The following is a 19,463-nucleotide window of genomic DNA, read 5'->3' as shown; positions in this document are numbered from 1 at the left end:
AATAATAAAAAATACTCTAGACATGTACCGTTTGAAGAACGCACATTCCCCGGGGGAACACACAGGGCGAGATGGCTTGAGCTAACCTTGAACCACTTCACAGCTTCCCGGTACTGCTCGCCCCGGGATCACCTTTCGATAATCTTCACGTACTTAATTGAGGTCCCGAATTGACCACCGTGGGAGTTCCAAATTAAGAGAGTGAATAAAAAAACACACACACACACACTCACTATCCTGTTTGTAAACATCTGACACTCATCCATTGTACGGTAATCAACACAAAGAGTGAGATTCTAGACATGGTGCGCTCTTCACAACCGAACAGAAATGGAAAACAAAACGTACGAGCTTAAATTTCGCATCCTTACTGGAGTGTGCATTAATTCTACACACACACTCGCATGAAATTGGATGCACTGGACTTGCATCGCTTGCGCCGTTTGGATGAAATCTGATTTTTTGGCTATTGGCTCTCAAGATATTCGTTTCCGCCTTTCAATCAGATCCAATCTTTCCAATCTTGCACTCGCAGTTCCCGGAAGGTTGCAGTGGCAAGAACGTCTGCTGAAATATAATCCACGGCACTGAGCCCTTCAGGAAGGGCAGAAGGGAATGGAAGAAGAACGTACTAGGAGAAATTGCAACACTTCTCTCGTCGATCTGAAAGAAACAAGGACAGTCAGTATAAAAACACGGTACACGGTCAAGAAAGTGTCCCGATGTCCACCGGCTCCGAAAGGGCATCGAGTACCTGGCATCGGGCATGACAAATGACACCGAGCGATAAATCAGGCGCACCTCCTGCTCGAGCCGACACCTCCGAAAGGAAAGCTTCGAAACTGATTTTATGAACTTCCTTCCCATTGTTTCCCAGTGAATGGAGTTTCAATAGAACCTAGAATTACACGCCACGGGAGTGGAAAAAAAGTGTGGAAGAAAGAAACAATCTCAAATCCATTAAAAAATCAATGCGACAATAAATGGCTTTTGGAAATAGACCCGGGACATTGCTGCGTGCTACAAAAACCTCCGTACATAAGCATTTACAGCCCCGGGTTCTGTGACGAAATGTGACAATTGAAGTTGAAAGACCGAGCCATATAAACACCGACAGGATGTACTCGATCATGTTTTATAAGGAAAAGGACATTGAAGGCACTAAAAAAAAACGCTGTAAAAACACATCCTCTGGAGAGTTTGTGTTACAACAATTAAGTAGAAACTTGTTGCATTCTTTCCCCTCAGCAGAGCGGTTTGATCCTTGGGTAGGAAAAGAGTTTGTACTGACAGCTCCCAGAAGAGTTTCCAGAAGGTATTGCATCACGTCTCTCTCTTCCTTGAACACACATTTTCCAATTCCAACAATGATTCTGACTTCCACAAAATCACTCAAATGTCACCAAACAGGACGAACTCGCTTGGCGGAGAAAGAATACAACACTTACATCCTTTCACGAGTGATCTCCCATGATCATTAATTACTAGAAAGTCTTCAAAGGAAGTGTCGCTAAGGTTTCAGTCCTCCGTTCGGTATCCTAGGCTCTCACTGCCGACAGGAAATGGGTTCGGGTTTTTTTTGTGTGTGCCGAATTTTCGGTTCGATTTCGGTCTGACCGTTGTGCTGGCCCAGTTGGAAACCATTTGCCAAAGAGCAGACACCAGACCAGACAGCAACAGAAAAAAAAACATCTCGAAGTGGAGTCAAATTTCTTTCTGCCTTCACCGATTGCACCATCCATGTCCTTCGTTTGCATGCACACCCAAGAAAAAAAAGGAAGTGTGTTGCATTTTTCTGGCTCCGGTTTGCGTGTTACCGATCCCGAGGATGCCGACCGAGATAGCCGGCGCTCTTATGTTTCTCATAATTTTCATGTTTCCCCTTCTGCACACACACACTCTCTCTCTCTCTCTTTCTCGCACTTGATCGTCCCAGTCCTGCAAGACCAATATGTAAATCACCATTCAAGTGTTTGTGTGTTTGTTGCGCACATTGGGAGTTTGAAACCGAAACCGAAACACTTTGCCGCCGTTCCGAAACGAAATGTTCAACAACCACCACCACCACCACCAACATCATCATCACTCTCCATCGTCGGTTCGGGTACGGTGGATTGGGATGAAGCTTGCTGGAAATTATCACAATAATAACAAGCGAACTAATAAGCTGAACTAAGCCTCGATCCGCTGTTACCTCGCGTCGAGCCCAAAATGATGATGGATGAAGCGGTTTCAAACGATCGAACAGGGTTCTGACGTTGTAGGAAAGGAGGAGCAGATGAGCGTTGCTCGCTGTTCGGGACCAGCGTCTAAAGAGTGTCTAAGTGGGAGATAATGCCACATTTCCTGGCTGCTCCGTTCCGTTCAGGATTCTAAATCACTTCCAAGCGCTTCAAGTGGAAAGTGTGAAGAAAAATGCTCGTGGGAAAAACGGTTTTGTGGAGTTGAGTTTGTTGATGCGAGTCTTTTTGGAATGATCTTGATCATTTACAACAGTTGAACCTAAAATATGAGGTTGAATTTAAAGCGATGATCCTATTTCTAGCAATGTTCCTTATATCATGTAACGCAAAGCCAGCAATCTCTTTCTCCTGCAACTTGTTATCCTTTTTTTATTTACAAACCTTCTAACAAGATCCCTACATCACTGCTCCACTTTCCTCACAACTTTAATTGAAACCGCTATTAACCACAACCTTCATCAACGTCCGTTCAACTTGCTCTTCTCCCCGAATACGGTTAATTAAAACAACCCCCGTATGCGCGCTCCACATTCATTATTAACCACAATCACAAATAAGTGCAGCAAAGCGATTTAAACCATTTAAGCTAAAGCAGCGCCCGACGGCGAAGAGCCAACCCAAAAGCGAGAAAGCCCTAATCGGGTACAAATTTTACTGTTTGCGTCAATTAAACGACCGTCGTGTCGCTTCGATCAACGCGTGTTTTTTGTCTGCTTGCTGTCGTTGTGTTGTAAGGTTGTTTTCTTCACTGCAGCTGCACAAATCCAATCCACTGAATTAATGCCTGTCCTCCCTCTTTTCGTTCCGGATGAGGCGACCCCGATGGGGAGTTGCTGCTTTCGTGCCTCCGAATGGGCAATTGAAGTGCGTTTCTAATCGGTTCCGCTAGGCTAGTGAAAGTGAATTAAGACAAATTTATGCATCTGGGCCAGTGTGCAATTGGTGGTTGGTGCATTTTTTCCTCCACTAGGACACATCATTTGTCTACACAATTGATCAGGCAGGGTGTAGCACGGTCAGAACTTAAGAATGGTGCGCATTAAAAAAACCAAAATGTTTTGACAAAGTCCACCACACAAAACAGTGTGCGGAAGAAGGACATGACAATTTTGTAACCGATCCAATATGGAAGGCTTCCCTTTCGGTCGCCTTTGTTCGCAATTCGCCACTGCCTGTTGACCACCGACGATGCTACGCTTATCAAATGTCATCACCAAGATAGAACATACACACACCTAAAGATGGCGGATGTTTGAAATTTGATTTTCCCAATTTCACACCATCTCGATGCAAAAAAAAGAACGTTCCCCAACAACACACACTCTGTCCCGTAGCAAACATATGACATTCGATGCGACACTGATCACGATCGCTTCAGCATCGGCCCATATGCTGCGCCAAACAGGCGGGTGGATATGAAGGGTAATGTTCGCCTCGACTGTGGTGTCAGTTTGGGTGGTTGGTGGGTTTGCAATTTTATGAAAGCATCAACACAGTCCCATCAGCCCCCGGGGGGATAGAATGAGAACAAAAACCCAGAAGAAAAGCCATAAAGTTGGCTGAAAAATTGCGCTACCGTTCGGATCGAGTTTCATACGGTGATGGAATGTTTGACTTTGGTCCGGCTACTCGCAAAAAGGGGGGAGGGCGGTGAAAAAATGTGTTCACTGTTCTGGGTCGGCTCCGGTTTGAACTTTCGGTCTTCCAATATTCTCTTCCCTTTTTTGTGTTCGATGCGCTGCGCCATCAACAGTTTTCCCACGGGTGTCTCCTGGCCTAAACGGGGTGGTATTAACGGGTTCGGTCCAAAGATTGGCAGCAGTTTGACCTGACAGTTTGAAGTTTTATTCGGGAGGAAGCTCTAGCATAGTGTGTCACATCGGCGACCTTCATGGGGACGAGCTTTAATGAGACGAGAAGACCCGGCCAAGTGATCATGCGCGAACGAATTGCGGCGTGCTCAAATCGAACATTGCCATTTTGGTAAACAACGTGCGCAGGGTGGCAGTTCTTATCGGTGCATTTGTTTATCAGAAACACACACCGCAAAACCAAACCGCTTAACATGGCATACAGGACGAATTGCAACACTACATGTGTTTGGTAACAATTCTGTATCGCTGCAAGCCCCTTTTATTACACTTGCTCAAGATTTGCTCACTTCATTCTAGTGAATGGTGTGCTAGCAATATGAACGTTCTAATTCTTTGGGTGTTTGCTTTGGGTAAGCTGTGGAAGTAGTAGTTGAGTTTTACTGTGATTTATTGTGTGCTCTTTCCTCCCCAAGGTCTGATATGTCCGTCCACCACCGTATTGGCGGATGAGGTTCCCGCTCTGGTGCGAAAGGTGCGACAGCAGAACACTCTACCGCCGGATATGAAATCCGCTGTCAAAGGCGCTCCCACTACGGATCCAGTCATTGAAGAGGATGGCGAATTTGACGATGCTCTAAAGGGACAACAGATAACAGAGCCGACGGGCATTAAGAAAACAACTCAATCGCAAGCCACGTCAACCACACCGGCAGTAAAATCGAAGGATCAACGGCAAGATGTGAAAGGTGGTAAAAGCCCCAGAAAAGATACATCCGAATCTCCGGGGGATAGTTCTTCCAAAAACCCAGTGATCACTGATCAAACCAAAAAGACCACTGCACAGTCGGGTGCACCCAATGCTACTACAAACGCTACCGCAAGCAATACGCCCTCTGCACCATCCCCGATAGTGGTCAACGTGAATGTGGTCGTTCAATCAGAACCTGCACATGGCGCTACCAGCTGTACAGCGCCAGATTATAACTGTCACCTTAAAGTTTTACCAGCCACCCAACGACCGAGACCGCCATCAAGGCCTAATCCTTTGTACGTTCCAAGAAGAAGCAGCTTTAGGCGGTACGATTCCGCACCAATCATAACGACCACTGACGCTGGTCACGAACACGAGCACATACACGTTGAGGGTAACGGGATAGATTATCCAAACTCACCACTAGGAATACCACGCAATTTGCGCAAGACATCATGTATCTTCTGTTAATGTCTTTTTGAAATAAAGAACAGTTTTTAATTCCTACGGCTATGGACTTAGCAAGCTTGCCTTGGTACGATCCTGTACGATTAGTTCTATGCTTTAATATTTTTCGTATCAAAATTCTCAACGGATTTCAGATGTTTTAAGCTATAATTTTGAGGATTCACAACCAATTATGATGAGAAGCGCTGAAGCGGTCACTGTGATAGGTCTTCCCTGTCTCAATATATTCACGTTTCATCAAGATACTCTTAAATCAATGCCATGGTTTATTTCATACCCATTTTGCGTGCAATATACATCCTACCTTATCACATTTTAGACATGGTTTAATAATGTGAAATATCAATAAGTTTCCATACAAATTTATGCCTCAAATTGATTACCCTGACCCAGCAAAACTGGCTATAAAACAACGAATACATTGCTTCATACGTATTCCAGTTTCTGGGAATAAGTTCAAACCAAGTCAAGCATCAGCTATTTACTGTAATTTAAAAATGAACTTCAAGCTCATGTTGTTGTTTAGCTGTCTGGCGATTCTTGGTAAGTCTCTGCAGAAGAATCAACAACACCGTGTCCTTTCATTGCATCATTTTCTTCTCTGTGCGTATACTTACAGCCACAGTAAGCTTCCTGCATGCAATGGAAGCAAACGAAGCTGAAGCAGCCGAAATGGAGTTCGGTGATATGCTGCGCCAAAAGATTCCGAAAAACTTCACCAAGCTTCCTCCGATACCGGAGGAACGTGGAAGGGGCAGGCATGGTTTATTGAACAAGCTTTAATTTCAAAACCACCGCACATAAGCACTGTGCAACAAGCCTAGAATTGGATTCAATCAATGCATTACATTGAAAGCAAATGTAATGCATCGATTTACTTTATTTCATTTCTTACCGAAGTGCTCGTTGTGTGCAACATGTTTTGTTTTCGAGTAATGAAATGAAAGATTTTCTGAAGCAATAATTTTATTCACAAAAGCGTTTAATTAACTCTTGTGTAGTAAACTCATATCACAAAGATGTCAAACTAGTGGACCTCGAGGTCGTTCCGTGCGGTCCGCTTACTCTTTAGCCAAAAAGTATTTTGAACTTCAGATTCTACTTGGTTTTCGAATTTGAAGCTATTATTTTTTTTATTAATATTTACTAGTTTCCATCCCCAAGCATTTGATGAGCCAACGTCGGAGATCATCACTTCAAGCCCATCGTTTCCATCTTTCGTGAACGATGTTCACAATCAAAAACTGCTCAAACAGATTGATATTGGTGGCACAAATAATGACGAACAATTCATATTACATCGGAAATGCAAATTTCCTCAACACATTCTTTTAAATTTCTCTTTACCATGCCGAATTTTCAACGCTCTTTGTTCTCTTTAGTTTTATAGATAATTTATTTTATTTTTTAATCAACGCTTGTAAAGGACTCTTCTGCAATGGGTAAACCAACCAAGCTAGTCAAGCACAATAATAGCTCAGGAAGACCGAGACCATAGCCTTCCTAGTAGCTGCATTAAAAGGAGAATAAATTGTTACTTGTTGTTAGGTTAGGTTGAAAACTATATATTTTTCAAATAAATTTGAGTCCCATAAAAAATAATGTGAAATAAAAGTCCTGTTGTAGTTTGTTTCTTATATTTACCAAAGCCTTCTTATACTGCAAAATTTATAACTTATAATTTATGAACGTTTTGTTTTATACATATTTGTCTAATATAATGCGTTCTAGATACCTTCGTAGTTCAAACAGTTTGACATCGCTGTAATATCACTTCTGCTAACGGGACCACGACTTCACGGTAAATAATCATTGAGCAGCATTCAATACATCAGATTTTATTTAACAAAACATTATTTTTAAAGGTAAGATACGGTAGGTATGTACGCTCTACGCAAAAACTAAAGTTTTGTTCCACAGAATATTACATTATGCATGCTTCAACCAAACGTGTACAAGCAAAAACAATTTGCTACTATAAAACAACGCTTTAGTTCATTTCCTTCCATCACTGTGCAAGTTGTACTTTGAATTCAAACAACATGAAAGCAATACTGTTCTTGGCTCTTGTGACAATTCTTGGTAAGTTTATTGTACTACCTAATGTGGTGTTAATCAAATTCATAATTAATTAATAACCGTTCTTTCTTTATGTTCTTTCTTTTCCCTCAGTATGCAGTTCGCATGCAGCGTTCTCGGGCGGGAATACACCCACTTACAAGCATATGCAGAATGGGTCCAACGGAGCACTCTTGACTGACATGTTGCGGCAGCGGCCCCCTGCCAGAACCACCAAACTTCCATCAATACCGGAAGAACGTGGTGGCAAATAATGATAGCGGAGTCATAAAATTGAAGCATTAGAAAATGTGTATAACAATGTTTTAATAAAAGCATCTTAGATTCAGACTTCATATTTAGTTAATTCATTTATATAACACACATACACAATGCAGTACATATCACTCAATGCCGCATAACTGATTTTCTTAGAATTTTACGACTTTGTGTCCTTTTTCCCAGGCCAGCGATCCATTTTTTTAGCTAAATGCGTTGCTGGATCCATGAATTTACTATGTTCTTAGCTTTGTAAGGAAATCACGAAGGAATCGAAGTGAAATAGGTCGAAATGTTGTCTAAATGTAGTAAAAATCATGCCAAAACGCTTACAAGCAGTAACAGATGCGTATGACAAAGCTACATAATGTTAGGAAAAATTATACAATAAAATGATAATATAATAAAATTATTTTCTTTACCTGATGAGGTGTCGAGATTTTAATTGTTCTCGTGAATTCACGAGGGCTTTAGGGTTTCTTTCGTAAAATATTTCTGAAATACCCGCATATTGTTTTGTTAGTCAAAATATGTTTTATGTGTTTTTATATTGTTTTATATATTTTTATATGATTTTTATTTCTCTATATATTTCTCATTTCTCTCTATATTTCTTTCTGAACGATTTATAAAGTATATTATTCTCTCATCGTTAATGCCGCTGTATCATTTTTATACATTTTTTTTTAATAAGAACCGTTTCCTATCAACTCCATCCAATCGGGCAACGTTCGATAATCAATTTATCCCTAAATCACGCTATATCACGCTCGCCAATCATGCATGCAAATCCATTGACCACTGTGACAAAGGTTGCTATAAAACCACTGGACCTATCATCGATCAGGGCAGTCGCATAAACAGCTCGACAGAAACGCATCAAGTATGAAGCTTACACTATTCCTTGCATTTTTGACAGTACTGGGTAAAAGTGTTTGCTTTCTTCCACACTGAAAGTGGTCAAATTTTAACCGTTTTCTTTCGCCAATAGCTACCATCGCCCATGCGGCAACGGTAGGGTCATCAAGGGCTGCAGGAATTACCGCACCTGTTGGAGGCCTCGAGTATACAACGGATGCTGGCCCGCCTGCTGAGATGTTGCGTCAGAATCCAAAATATTCCACAACGACCAGAAAAGCGGATGAACCGAGGTACATGCTTCGGGGATAAATCGACCCTCCGAACAGCGCATTGTCCACCTGTGGAATCTTGATAAGAATCTATCCCAGCTTTTAGATTTAACAGTGGGAAATTTAAGTATCGTCCGTGCTTGTAATATTTTTTAAGCTGAAAATTGCAAAATAAACAAAACAAGTAAGCAAAACAATTATTACTTTACACTTTTTTTATTGAAGTCGCTTACTGGCTATGACAATGTAATGCTTGCCACATCGCCGTATGTTGCGATCATTGTTCTCACCAATTATCTAATGCATCTTACGTTCTAGATTGCTATCTCCCCTGTTTCTCTGTTTCTCCCCTGTCCCCTGTTGTAAGGATAGCAAATCGAATCGAAAAAGGATCAAAATAATGGGAAAGGCCTGTGATAAATACTTACATGCATTGTATTTAAACTAACGCTAACCAGTTGGCGTTAACTTATTGCATTGAAAGTATTAAAAATCTTTCTTACATTGGGGGCTTTTACGATATCAGCCAGCTGTTTTATATGGTGTTTGTCACTTACAGGTTTAAATCATGTCAACACTCTTTACAAAACCACTTACATAACCCTTAGCCTTAGATTTTCAGCCCAGATTATTTCAGCCTAATAAATATTGAAACAAACGCCGATTCGTCTCAGGCACGTTCAGATTAGTGAATGAGAGATTGAATTTTTTGGAAGATGCATAAATATTGAGTGAATAATAGTTAAACGTTATTTTAACCATTTATTAAAGTTTCACAAAAGTGCTATAACATGTTTCAAACAGAAAAAGGAAAATAAAACAATTTTATAATGCATCTTAGTTTGTACACAAACGCTTCCATCCAATATGGCGGACCTTAACTGTCACATGGATACAACCCAGATGAAAAAAATAAAGAAGAGATCATTGTTATAAAAATGTAAAGTATTATTAAACATTGAAACGAGATTAACATAGACACGTTTTGCCCCAAAAATTCTATGAATGAACCAACTCAACCAGTTTTTGACAACTTGGTGCAATTTGCTAGTACTCACCAAGTTGTACAGCATATATACTTTTTTTGTTAAACCACCATAGTAAATCTACCAGAACATCAACAAAAGCTCTGCTTATCGAAGTAGCTCTAACACCCATAACGTAAGCACAGGCAATCAGTTACAGTAAAGCATCACGCTTAGTATTCCCAATTTCCATGACCCATTTGTTGTACACTACTCTTCTTGAATCACTATAAAACGTCGCCTCCACCATAGTCCGCCGGTGAGTCCTAAAGACGCAATAGAAATGAAAATCACCGTAGTACTGCTTTCCTTGATTGCTATGGGTAAGTGGGTATCGGGTTAGCGTCAGTTTTCACGATCTCTTAATCCTTCCATTGCTTGCAGCGTTCGCCGCTTCAATACCATGGAGAAGTTATTATGTTTACCGCCCAGTTCGTGTAAGTCCTACACGAGACCAAGACGCACTCAACACTCAACATGTCCTAAATTATTTATTGGGGTTATATCAAATCAAACCCACCCTACGAGATGTAGACGCTGAACCGCGCAAGCCTCCAAGATGTAATCCGTCCGACAGGGACTGTAACGACTATGACAATCCATTTGAAATCGAATTGTAAAATGGGAGCCGTCTACTATAACACTTGAATCATTTTTGTTTCTTTGCAAAGTGGTTCTAAACCATTTTTTACTGATTTTTGGCAGAGGTGTACGACTTAAACAAACACAAAAAAAAACAAAACAAAAAAATATCTTTACCAAATATAAACTAAAGCTTTTATCTTACTCGATTAAACCATACGATACAACGTCTACAACGGTATCAGCTTTTGCGGTATAGCAATCAGCTTTTGCTTTTCAAAACATTCCCTTAGATCAACTTTAAAAGCTACCGATTTTACATACATGGAGTTTAAGTTTATCGTTTTTATTGGCGATTCCGTTTCCAGTACTCCTTTTGCTATGTTTTAGTTATTGAATTACCTCTCATTTTAATTTCAATGTCAATTTTGTCTTTTTGCCACCTTCCAAATTAATCATATTGCATATTTTCTATTAACAGTTCAATGTGAATCTCTTTCGATTATTTATTGAACCGATGACAGGCTAGTAATAGTATTTTTTGTTGTTTTTGAATGGATCATTTCATTATTTAAGCATCGCTTTAAACATAATTGTCATTAACCGATCACTGCATTGTACTTCCTAGTAGGTACTGATCTTAAACGATACCGTTTCAACAATTATCTATTTAACTCTAAAAACATTTGGATAATTTGTTGATTTTGTCGCACAATGTTAGAAATCCGAACTTTTTTTTTGTTTAGCTAGCATTCAGTATCTCCAGTATAAATTACTTTTCTACTACCTTGTGATGATAGCTACTCCTATTCTCGACAATATAGTGCCATAAACATTGGACTATTTCGATCGCAATTTGGCCAAAGACTACGATGGATTAACGATCAAGTATCGTTATGTAATATCGTATTCATTATCGGTTATACCAATCAGTATTAAATAAAATTAAATCATAATACACAAAACTAAGTAGCGTTATAACATTTTCAAAGCTTCTCCATGGCTATTCAAGCTGTGCTAAATTTATTGTTGCATTCTTAATTCCCGTAACTATCTTGCATTGAACGAGCACCACTGCTAGCTCAAATGTATCCTTCCTGAACCACTATAAAACGCCAGGCTTGTACCCTCTATTCTTCACACTGGGTAGTAGTCCCTCAACGAATACATCGTTCAGCTCGCAACATGAAAACTGTCATAGTACTGTTCGCCCTAGTGGCTGTTGGTAAGAGCGAGCTTGTAAGCGATACAGAACATACATTACTAATTAGTGCTATTTTTTTACAGCCACAGCAATGCAGCCATTTTATCACCCACAAGACCAATTTCCCGTGGTTGACATTATACCCAAACTGCCTATGCGCCGGCAGGTTTCTAAAATTATCGAATCGTTTAAAGGGCTTGTGGACGGATTTATTAATTTTATAGAAGGAACACGTCGTGGCGACCCTGTTGATCGTGAGAACATGCGGCAGCTTTTACAATTGTTACAGCTTTTACCTCCATTTGCAAAGACTCTCAATGAACAATTTGGTCAATGAACATAATTCGAAAAGGATTTCCAACCCACAAGTGAGGTAAGATTTGCAATGGAAGACTTCACACAAAAGAGAGCTGCGATGGGAATGGACGATCATAAATTTCTCTATCGTCATAAATAAATATATATTCGTACTTGCAAATTCGGAACATCATTTTTGATTGATGAAGCGATTATGGGAGAATTCTATGGACTAATTAAATTCAGTCCCTATTGGTTAATTGGGCAGTTCATGTATAATGGTCAGGATTTTTCGTTTACAAATTGCAGCATGAATCGCCCGTGAGTTATATCTTATCCATGTTATCCACACAAATTATTTCGAATTTTCCTAGTTTTTGTGCTGCCGTTTCAACAATTATACTGTTGATTGATTTCATTAATTTCAGAGTCAAACGATCCCTTCATTCCTGGCATACATCTATCTAATCCTTTCAATAACACTTCATTCTTGTTTACGTTCTACATTATTTTAATTGGCCATTGATTTGCAGTACCTTCAACATTCTAACACAAAACCTTCTACTATTGCTGAAAGTATCACATTCCAAGGATTAACGTTTCTTGTCGAACGTATAAGCAGAACAAATTGGTTGAAGATACAAAACATCGTACACTAATCGCTATGAAAATACTAATAATTGTTATCATTTTTGGAAAAAACCCAACACGAGTAAACAAAATTAAGCGGCTTCATAACTTTTTCATAGTTTTACTATCTTCTTCCTCTTCTTATAGGCTCAGCAATAACCGTTGTCGGTCAACGCCTGCCTGTACCACTTGAGGGCTTGGTTTTCAGTGATTTTTGGATTACCTCCCATAGCAGGATAGTCAGTCCTACGTATGGCGGCACGGTCTATTTGGGGCTTGAACCCATGACGGGCATGTTGTTACGTCATAGGAGTTAACGACTGTACCACGAGACCGGCATAAAAGCTTCATCAATATCGCATGAATGATTTAATGTCCTTCATGCTTTGCAAATAAGAAAGTTTGATAACTTTGTTAAATTGGTTACAGAAGTTATTGTTTTATTGCAAGATATTTTGTATGCACTGGCGTTGCGAGACTGTTTATCATCAGTGCTTACAGCAGTTTCACTGAATAATCAAATAGCTACCGACTATCATAGGGGTAGCATCATTACAGTTTTCAATAAAGAGTTCACACTGTACATATAATTAACCACTGATGAAAAAACATTTGTACAAGCAGTCACTAAAGAAATGAGTGTAATCATGATTATAATGAATGATGATGACATAAACGGTTTGTTAAGAATGACATTAAAAGAATTGTATTTATTTATATCAGATTGTCCACACCATGAACCAAGCTCAAAATTTCTCAACCATGCATGAACATTAACATTGTTCTAGAACATTTCCAACATTCAAAAACATATGATATTTAATTTTCCTGTTCTCTTATTGTTCTTCTATTTGCCGTGACGTCGTCCTACGTGGACATACAGGCCTATACAGGCTTTCGAGACTTAATTCATTACCACGTAGCCGGATAGTCAATCCTTGCTACGGGGTGCCGGTCCGGTCCATTCTGGACTTGAACCCATTAAGTCGTTCGAGTTGACGACTGTACCACGAAACCAGTCTCTTATTGTTTGACTTGTAGAACACATATAGCAACCACGATTTATTATGGATGCGATAATATTTACGTTGGTTTGACAATTTGAACAGCAACCTTGGTTTAAGTTGATTTATTATGAGTTTTATAAGTTTTGTTTTGCTTGAATCTTTAGATCTATACATAAAACTAAATGGTATTTTACAATTTTCAATGCTGTTCTTTGTTTATGCAACCAGAGCCTAATTAATTATTGCATTCCTAATGCCCGTCAGTAAGTAATGCCCGTAACTATCTTCCATTGAACGAGCACCACCGCTAGCTCAAATGTATCCTTTCTGAACCACTATAAAACGCCAGGCTTGTACTCTCTATTCTTCACACTGGGTAGTAGTCCCTCAACGAATACATCGTTCAGCTCGCAACATGAAAACTGTCATAGTACTGTTCGCCTTAGTGGCTGTTGGTAAGTGCGTACTTGTAAGCGATTCAGAACATACATCACTAATTATTGCTATTTTTTTACAGCCACAGCAATGCAGCCATTTTATCACCCACAAGAGCAATTTCCCATGGTTGAAATCATGCCCATAAATACTTTAGATAACAGACAGTTACCCAAAATTTTGGAATCTCTTGTAGGGCTTGTTGACGGGTTTCTTAATGTTTTCGAAGCAACACGTCGTGGCGACCCTGTTGATCGTGAGAACATGCGTCAGCTTAGCTTTTTGCTCACACTTTTACCTTCCATCGTAGAAACTGTCTATAGAATATTTGGTCAACCAACATAATTTGAAAAGGATTTTCATCCCACAAGTGAGGTGAGACTTTAACTGGAAGACCTCAAAGAAATGAGAGCTATGATGGAAATGGACGACCTTAAATTTCACTATTGGCATAAATAAATCTACATTCATGCATGCAAATTTTGGAGAGCCTTGTTTATCCCATTTCATGCCAATAACAGGTAGCTAGTTTATAAGTGATAAAATAGCGGCTTAAAGTAGTAATCATCTGTCGAAGGTTCTGCATTGTATCCCATACACGATTTCACCAAGTATTCTTCAATTTTTGAATTGTTTTTATGGATTAATTTACAGCGCAGCACAAACATTGTCATAATACAGTTCGAACTGTCGGCTTCACGTCGGCGTACTCGTAAGCGATACAGAACACGGACCATACATGGTCTATATTTTCCATTTCCAGCAAACCGTGCTTCTCATACAGAAGAACGGTACCGATGAAAGTAATACTATACTCATTTTTAAATTGACTGCCTCAGATTCAAATCACCTCTATTCGATCGACGAGAATATCCAAACAAAATTTACGCACCAAGCGAGCCATACAATTGACGTCATTCGTATCGGTTGAATCGATTGCATGCTTGTGTAAACGAACATAGAAATCACTTCAAGCGATCAGTAATGATGTAACAATAATTAAATTGAACACTAAAATAACTCAACAACGATCAGCAAGCACTGGAAGTACCTGTAACGACCTCTGATTAAACTATGACTGGAGTATAAAGTCACCCACTTATTGTCCTGCAGTTGGTACCCAAATCTATCTCACGTAGCTATTTCAAAGTACAAAGTTTACAAGGAAAGCCGTAGCAGAGCAACGTCAAATGTTGCTGCGCCGATTGTTGAACATAGCTTTCTTGTAGGTGCAGCATACTATTGTAGACTATCGATACTATCGATTCTCAGGAGAACCTTTGACTTTTCCATGATTTCTAAGCCTTACATAGACATTGATCCGCAATATGGTTCAAATTCCAAGTATATCATTCTAAAATTTCGATAGGTTCTATTGTTAAATTTAATGCATTGTTACGTTTCCTGATGGAAGGATGCAAGGTAAAAAGTAAATACCTACACCCATTGATAAAAACGATTCAATACTTCGTATACGATAGCAAAACCAGCAACCGTTATCAATGATCTTATATTTGCTTTGCAAAACATATTAACAAACCTAAACAACATCATAACATTTGCAAGGCTCCTCCATGGATATTCAACCACACTTCAATTAATTATTGCAACCTTAATGATGATTGCACCGCTGCCTGCTCCAATGTCTCCTCTCTCAACTACTATAAAACAGTGCACTAGTGACTGCAAAGTGCGCAGTAGTTTTTAAATAGAAAACTTCATTCAGAACACAACATGAAAACTGGCATTATACTGTTCGGCCTGTTGGTTGCGGGTAAGTTTATTACTTTGTTCGAGATACCAAACACAGACAATACATTTAAATGAACTCTTCCAATTTGCAGCAAACGCAATCCCTTTACAAAGCCATGACCGTGTTTTTCGTAAGGAAATAGTTTTGCTAAGAAAGCCGTTTCACATTCCTTCATCGTTGCTAATCTGGCTGCCACACACTGTAAAAGCAATCAGACGATCCTTTAACAGACCAGCACTGCGCCAAGACAGCAGTGACCTACCATGGTGCTCTACTATGACCGACGAAGAGTGCCTATTGGTACCAAATTTCAATGCGATCAAAACGAAAAACCATGATTATGTTTTCCATAAGGATGTAGTTTTAGGAAAAAGGTGGATTCCGCTAAATGTGATGCAACAAAATTTAGAATATATCAGACGATTGTATTACATACCAGCACTGCGCCAAGACAGCAGTAACCTGCCATGGTGCTCTATCATGAACGACGTCGAAAAATGCCTATTGGTACCAAATTTCAATGCGATCAAATCGAAAAACCATGCAATTAGCTCCAAAACATAAAACAAACTCGGAACTAGGCTCGATGTAACGTTCGCAAGAGAAAGGACCGAAGATAATCGCAAAATTGGTTATATTTAACACTCATCTTACATACCTCCAATCTACCCAAAACTACTAGCTACATCGAAATAAACAACACTCAACAATTTACTGATGTAATGTTCGAATAGAAAGAAGCTTATTTGAAACCTATCACTTAACACTTATTTCAAACGAGTTCTCAAGCTCAGCAGTACTACGCGCTGGTAAAAATTGCCCGACCCAGCAAATACTCTTTATATATACTTTCCACTATGGCTACAAACGCATTCGAATTTTTCTTTTTTCTAGCAGTAATTTGAATGTTTCCATTGCATGTTTCATTCAATGTAACATACAATTGAAAATTTAGCATGAACGCTACACGTTCAAAAACATGCACACCGACGTGTTTTTAATGTGGTTTTGCCTGATTGCGTGGTGCAAGAAGCACGCCTAGTGGTGTACATTCGATAAACAGCGTTTTCTACAAGAACGCAAGACAAATTTTACAACATGATCGACATCACATTCCCGCAGTACATGTACCGTAAGAAATTTGCCCACGGAGCGACGCACACCAGACTACTATAAAAAGTGGCCTCGGATACCCATAGCCGCATAGTCTTCTGGTTTGTTTGTATCACTGATTCAACCGTAGACATGAAGGCTTCGGTAGCTCTGCTCTGCCTGGTGGCATTTGGTAAGTTTGACTCATTGACCTAAATGAGCAGAAATTACCGATTCTGTTTTTGACTGAGGTGTCTCTTTTTTCTTCTATCTTACCATTCCACTTGTTAACAATTATCTATACAGCAAACGGTGCAGTCGTTCCGTTGTATGGTGGTGTCGACCAGCAGTTCGGTATTCCGAAAATCCCTCACCATGATCATGACCACCAAGTCCCCCAACATCAGCAGCCACATCAAGTTCCTCCCCAGGGTCACCAGCAGCATACCCCGCAGATTTATCCACTTCAAAGCCCCCAGCATCAACAAAAAGTCCCTCCTCAGGATCACCAGCCGCATATCCCGCAAATCCCTCACCACGATCACCAGCAGCATATCCCGCAGCTTCATCCACTTCCAAGCCCCCAGCAAAAACAACCGCAAATCCCTCTCCACGATCAACAGCAGCAAATCCCGCAGCTTCATCCACTTCCAAGCCACCAGCAAAAACAACCGCAAATCCCTCACCACGATCACCAGCAGCAAATCCCGCAGCTTCACCCACATCCAAGCCACCAGCATCAACAACCGCAAATCCCTCCCCACGATCAGCAAATCCCGCAGCTTCACCCACATCCAAGCCAGCAAAAACAACCGCAAATCCCTCCCCATGATCAGCAAATCCCGCAGCTTCACCCACTTCCAAGCCAGCAAAAACAACCGCAAATTCCTCCCCAGAAACATATTCCCCAACATCGTCAAAGCTCACCCGAGGAGGAACATCCTGATAGCCAATTTCCCCTACCGGATAATATGACAGAACAAGAGAAGCAGATCGGGAGGGAAATGCTACTGCTGAAGCAGATTGACAACATGATGCAGCATCGAAAGATACTGCTGCAGCAGCAGCTTAATGAGCACCGAGACCCACAGAACCACCAGCTTCCGTCAAGCCCAGCCGAGCAGCAGCAAAGGATCAAGGAGCAGGAGCAGCAAATTGGACGCGAAATGGAAGTGCAGATGCAGCTTGCAAAAGTGATAGAGCACCAAAAGCAGCAACTAGCGCAACAGATGGAAAACCCATCCCAGACACCTGGACAGATCAAGATGCACGAGAAGATTATCGGCCGGGAAATGCTGTTTGCACTCAAGCTCGATAAAGTGATGGAACTGGAAAAGCAGCACCTTCAGCGAAACATTCGAAGACTCCAGGCTCAGCATCAGGATCCTCCAAGCCCATCCCAGGAGCAAAGCATAAAGCAGCTGGAGCAGCAGATTCAACGGGGAATGCTAATGGTGCAGGACCTGCAAGAATTGATCCAGCGCCAAAAGAATCAACTGCAGCAGCATATTGAACAGAAGCAACACCCATACTACGAGAACCATCCCGACAGCCTGGTGAAACTGAAACATCATATTTCAGAGCAGGAGAGACAGATTGGGCGTGAAATGCTATTGCAAAATCAGCTAGAGACTTTGATGCAGCATCAACAGGAACAACTGCAGCAGCAGATTGAACAGCAACAACAGCAAACCCAACAGCTACTGCCTCCGAGTGCATCAGAACAGGAAGACTATTTCACGGAGCAGGCAAAACAGATTGGACGGGAAATGCTAATGCAGTTGCAGCTGACCAAACTAATGCAAGAGCGGGTGCAGCTGCAGATAGAGCAGGCGCGAGAATCTCAACAGGAGCCCAATGATGTTCAACATCTTGAACCCCCAATGGAGGAGATTCCCCAGGAACCCCAGGTTTTCGTGCCTGTGCTGGTCGTCGAAGGTTAAGAAGTTTTGGGAGTGCTTCCGCAGTGAAACGAAAACGATTTCTTGGACAGCTACAACATGGTAGTAAAAAGGGCTACTAGCACTTGAAACATCAAGCACTAACGGTTCAAGGTCATTGATGAGTTCTTTTCCTTTTTTTTTTGGTTACTTTACATTCAAGGTTACGATGGTGACGAAGAAATCTTTTAACAATATCTGACCGCTCATGGTAGCAACGAATTCTAAATTTTGCAGACACTTTTTCTACGCTTCAATATATTGTTTCTATACAGAAGATACTACAACTAAGCAGAGTGTTTTCTTTTAAAGGCATGAAAGAAATTTTGGAGAAAACTTTGTAAATAAACGATATCAGTTAAGCTTTAAGCCTGGTAACATTCATCTTGTTTGCGTTGGGAGTGTTGATTGATGCAGAGATGTTAAGAGTTAAACCTTAACATATTTAAATTCTACTTTCTAGCAACTAAGCTTGAAATACATGACTCGACTATTTCAGCTGCGCTCGTAGTACGTCGTACTATATTTACATCAATCAAAGCGAGCAATTTGAATTAGAGACACAGCGCTACCCAAGTCCAACCAATTTGGCACTCATTGGACACAGACTTTTAAGTGATAAGCATTCAAACAGACGATAGACTGTCGTAGAACATGTAGTGGGCTATAAAAGTTCGAGCCATCCAACCATTTCTATATCACTGTTGGTGTTTGTCCTGCTAATCACAACATAGTCGCGCCAACATGAAATACGT

The 19,463-nt window shown here is 40.5% G+C and overlaps 2 protein-coding genes and 1 long non-coding RNA gene across 3 annotated transcripts; all 3 read left to right on the top strand.

Annotated features, from left to right (window-relative positions):
• Positions 1–4,362: 4,362 nt before the first annotated feature.
• On the top strand, positions 4,363–6,240 carry LOC120958873 (uncharacterized). Its single transcript, XM_040381939.2, has 3 exons — positions 4,363–4,467; positions 4,531–5,819; positions 5,896–6,240. The coding sequence occupies exons 1-2, from the start codon at positions 4,434–4,436 to the stop codon at positions 5,277–5,279; spliced, it is 783 nt and encodes a 260-aa protein (XP_040237873.2). The 5' UTR covers positions 4,363–4,433; the 3' UTR covers positions 5,280–5,819; positions 5,896–6,240.
• Positions 6,241–8,187: 1,947 nt separating this feature from the next.
• Positions 8,188–16,399, top strand: LOC120958221 (uncharacterized). Its single transcript, XR_007452584.1, has 6 exons — positions 8,188–8,538; positions 8,605–10,091; positions 10,153–11,575; positions 11,638–13,943; positions 14,006–15,697; positions 15,768–16,399. It is a non-coding gene; the product is annotated as an uncharacterized LOC120958221 (long non-coding RNA).
• A 459-nt stretch (positions 16,400–16,858) lies between these two features.
• LOC120958220 (putative uncharacterized protein DDB_G0268364) lies at positions 16,859–18,999 on the top strand. Its single transcript, XM_040380855.2, has 2 exons — positions 16,859–16,961; positions 17,075–18,999. The coding sequence occupies exons 1-2, from the start codon at positions 16,922–16,924 to the stop codon at positions 18,709–18,711; spliced, it is 1,677 nt and encodes a 558-aa protein (XP_040236789.2). The 5' UTR covers positions 16,859–16,921; the 3' UTR covers positions 18,712–18,999.
• Positions 19,000–19,463: the final 464 nt, after the last annotated feature.

This window comes from Anopheles coluzzii, chromosome 3 (genome assembly GCF_943734685.1).
Source record: "Anopheles coluzzii chromosome 3, AcolN3, whole genome shotgun sequence".
NCBI classification, from domain to species: Eukaryota; Metazoa; Arthropoda; class Insecta; order Diptera; family Culicidae; genus Anopheles; species Anopheles coluzzii.
This window is presented reverse-complemented; position numbering and strand designations above follow the sequence as displayed.

Coding starts and splice junctions, on each gene's coding strand:
- LOC120958873 (XM_040381939.2), top strand. CDS start 4,434: ATGAACGTTCTAATTCTTTGGGTGTTTGCTTTGG. Junction 4,468..4,530: donor TCTTTGGGTGTTTGCTTTGG/GTAAGCTGTGGA, acceptor TTCCTCCCCAAG/GTCTGATATGTCCGTCCACC.
- LOC120958220 (XM_040380855.2), top strand. CDS start 16,922: ATGAAGGCTTCGGTAGCTCTGCTCTGCCTGGTGGCATTTG. Junction 16,962..17,074: donor GCTCTGCCTGGTGGCATTTG/GTAAGTTTGACT, acceptor TTATCTATACAG/CAAACGGTGCAGTCGTTCCG.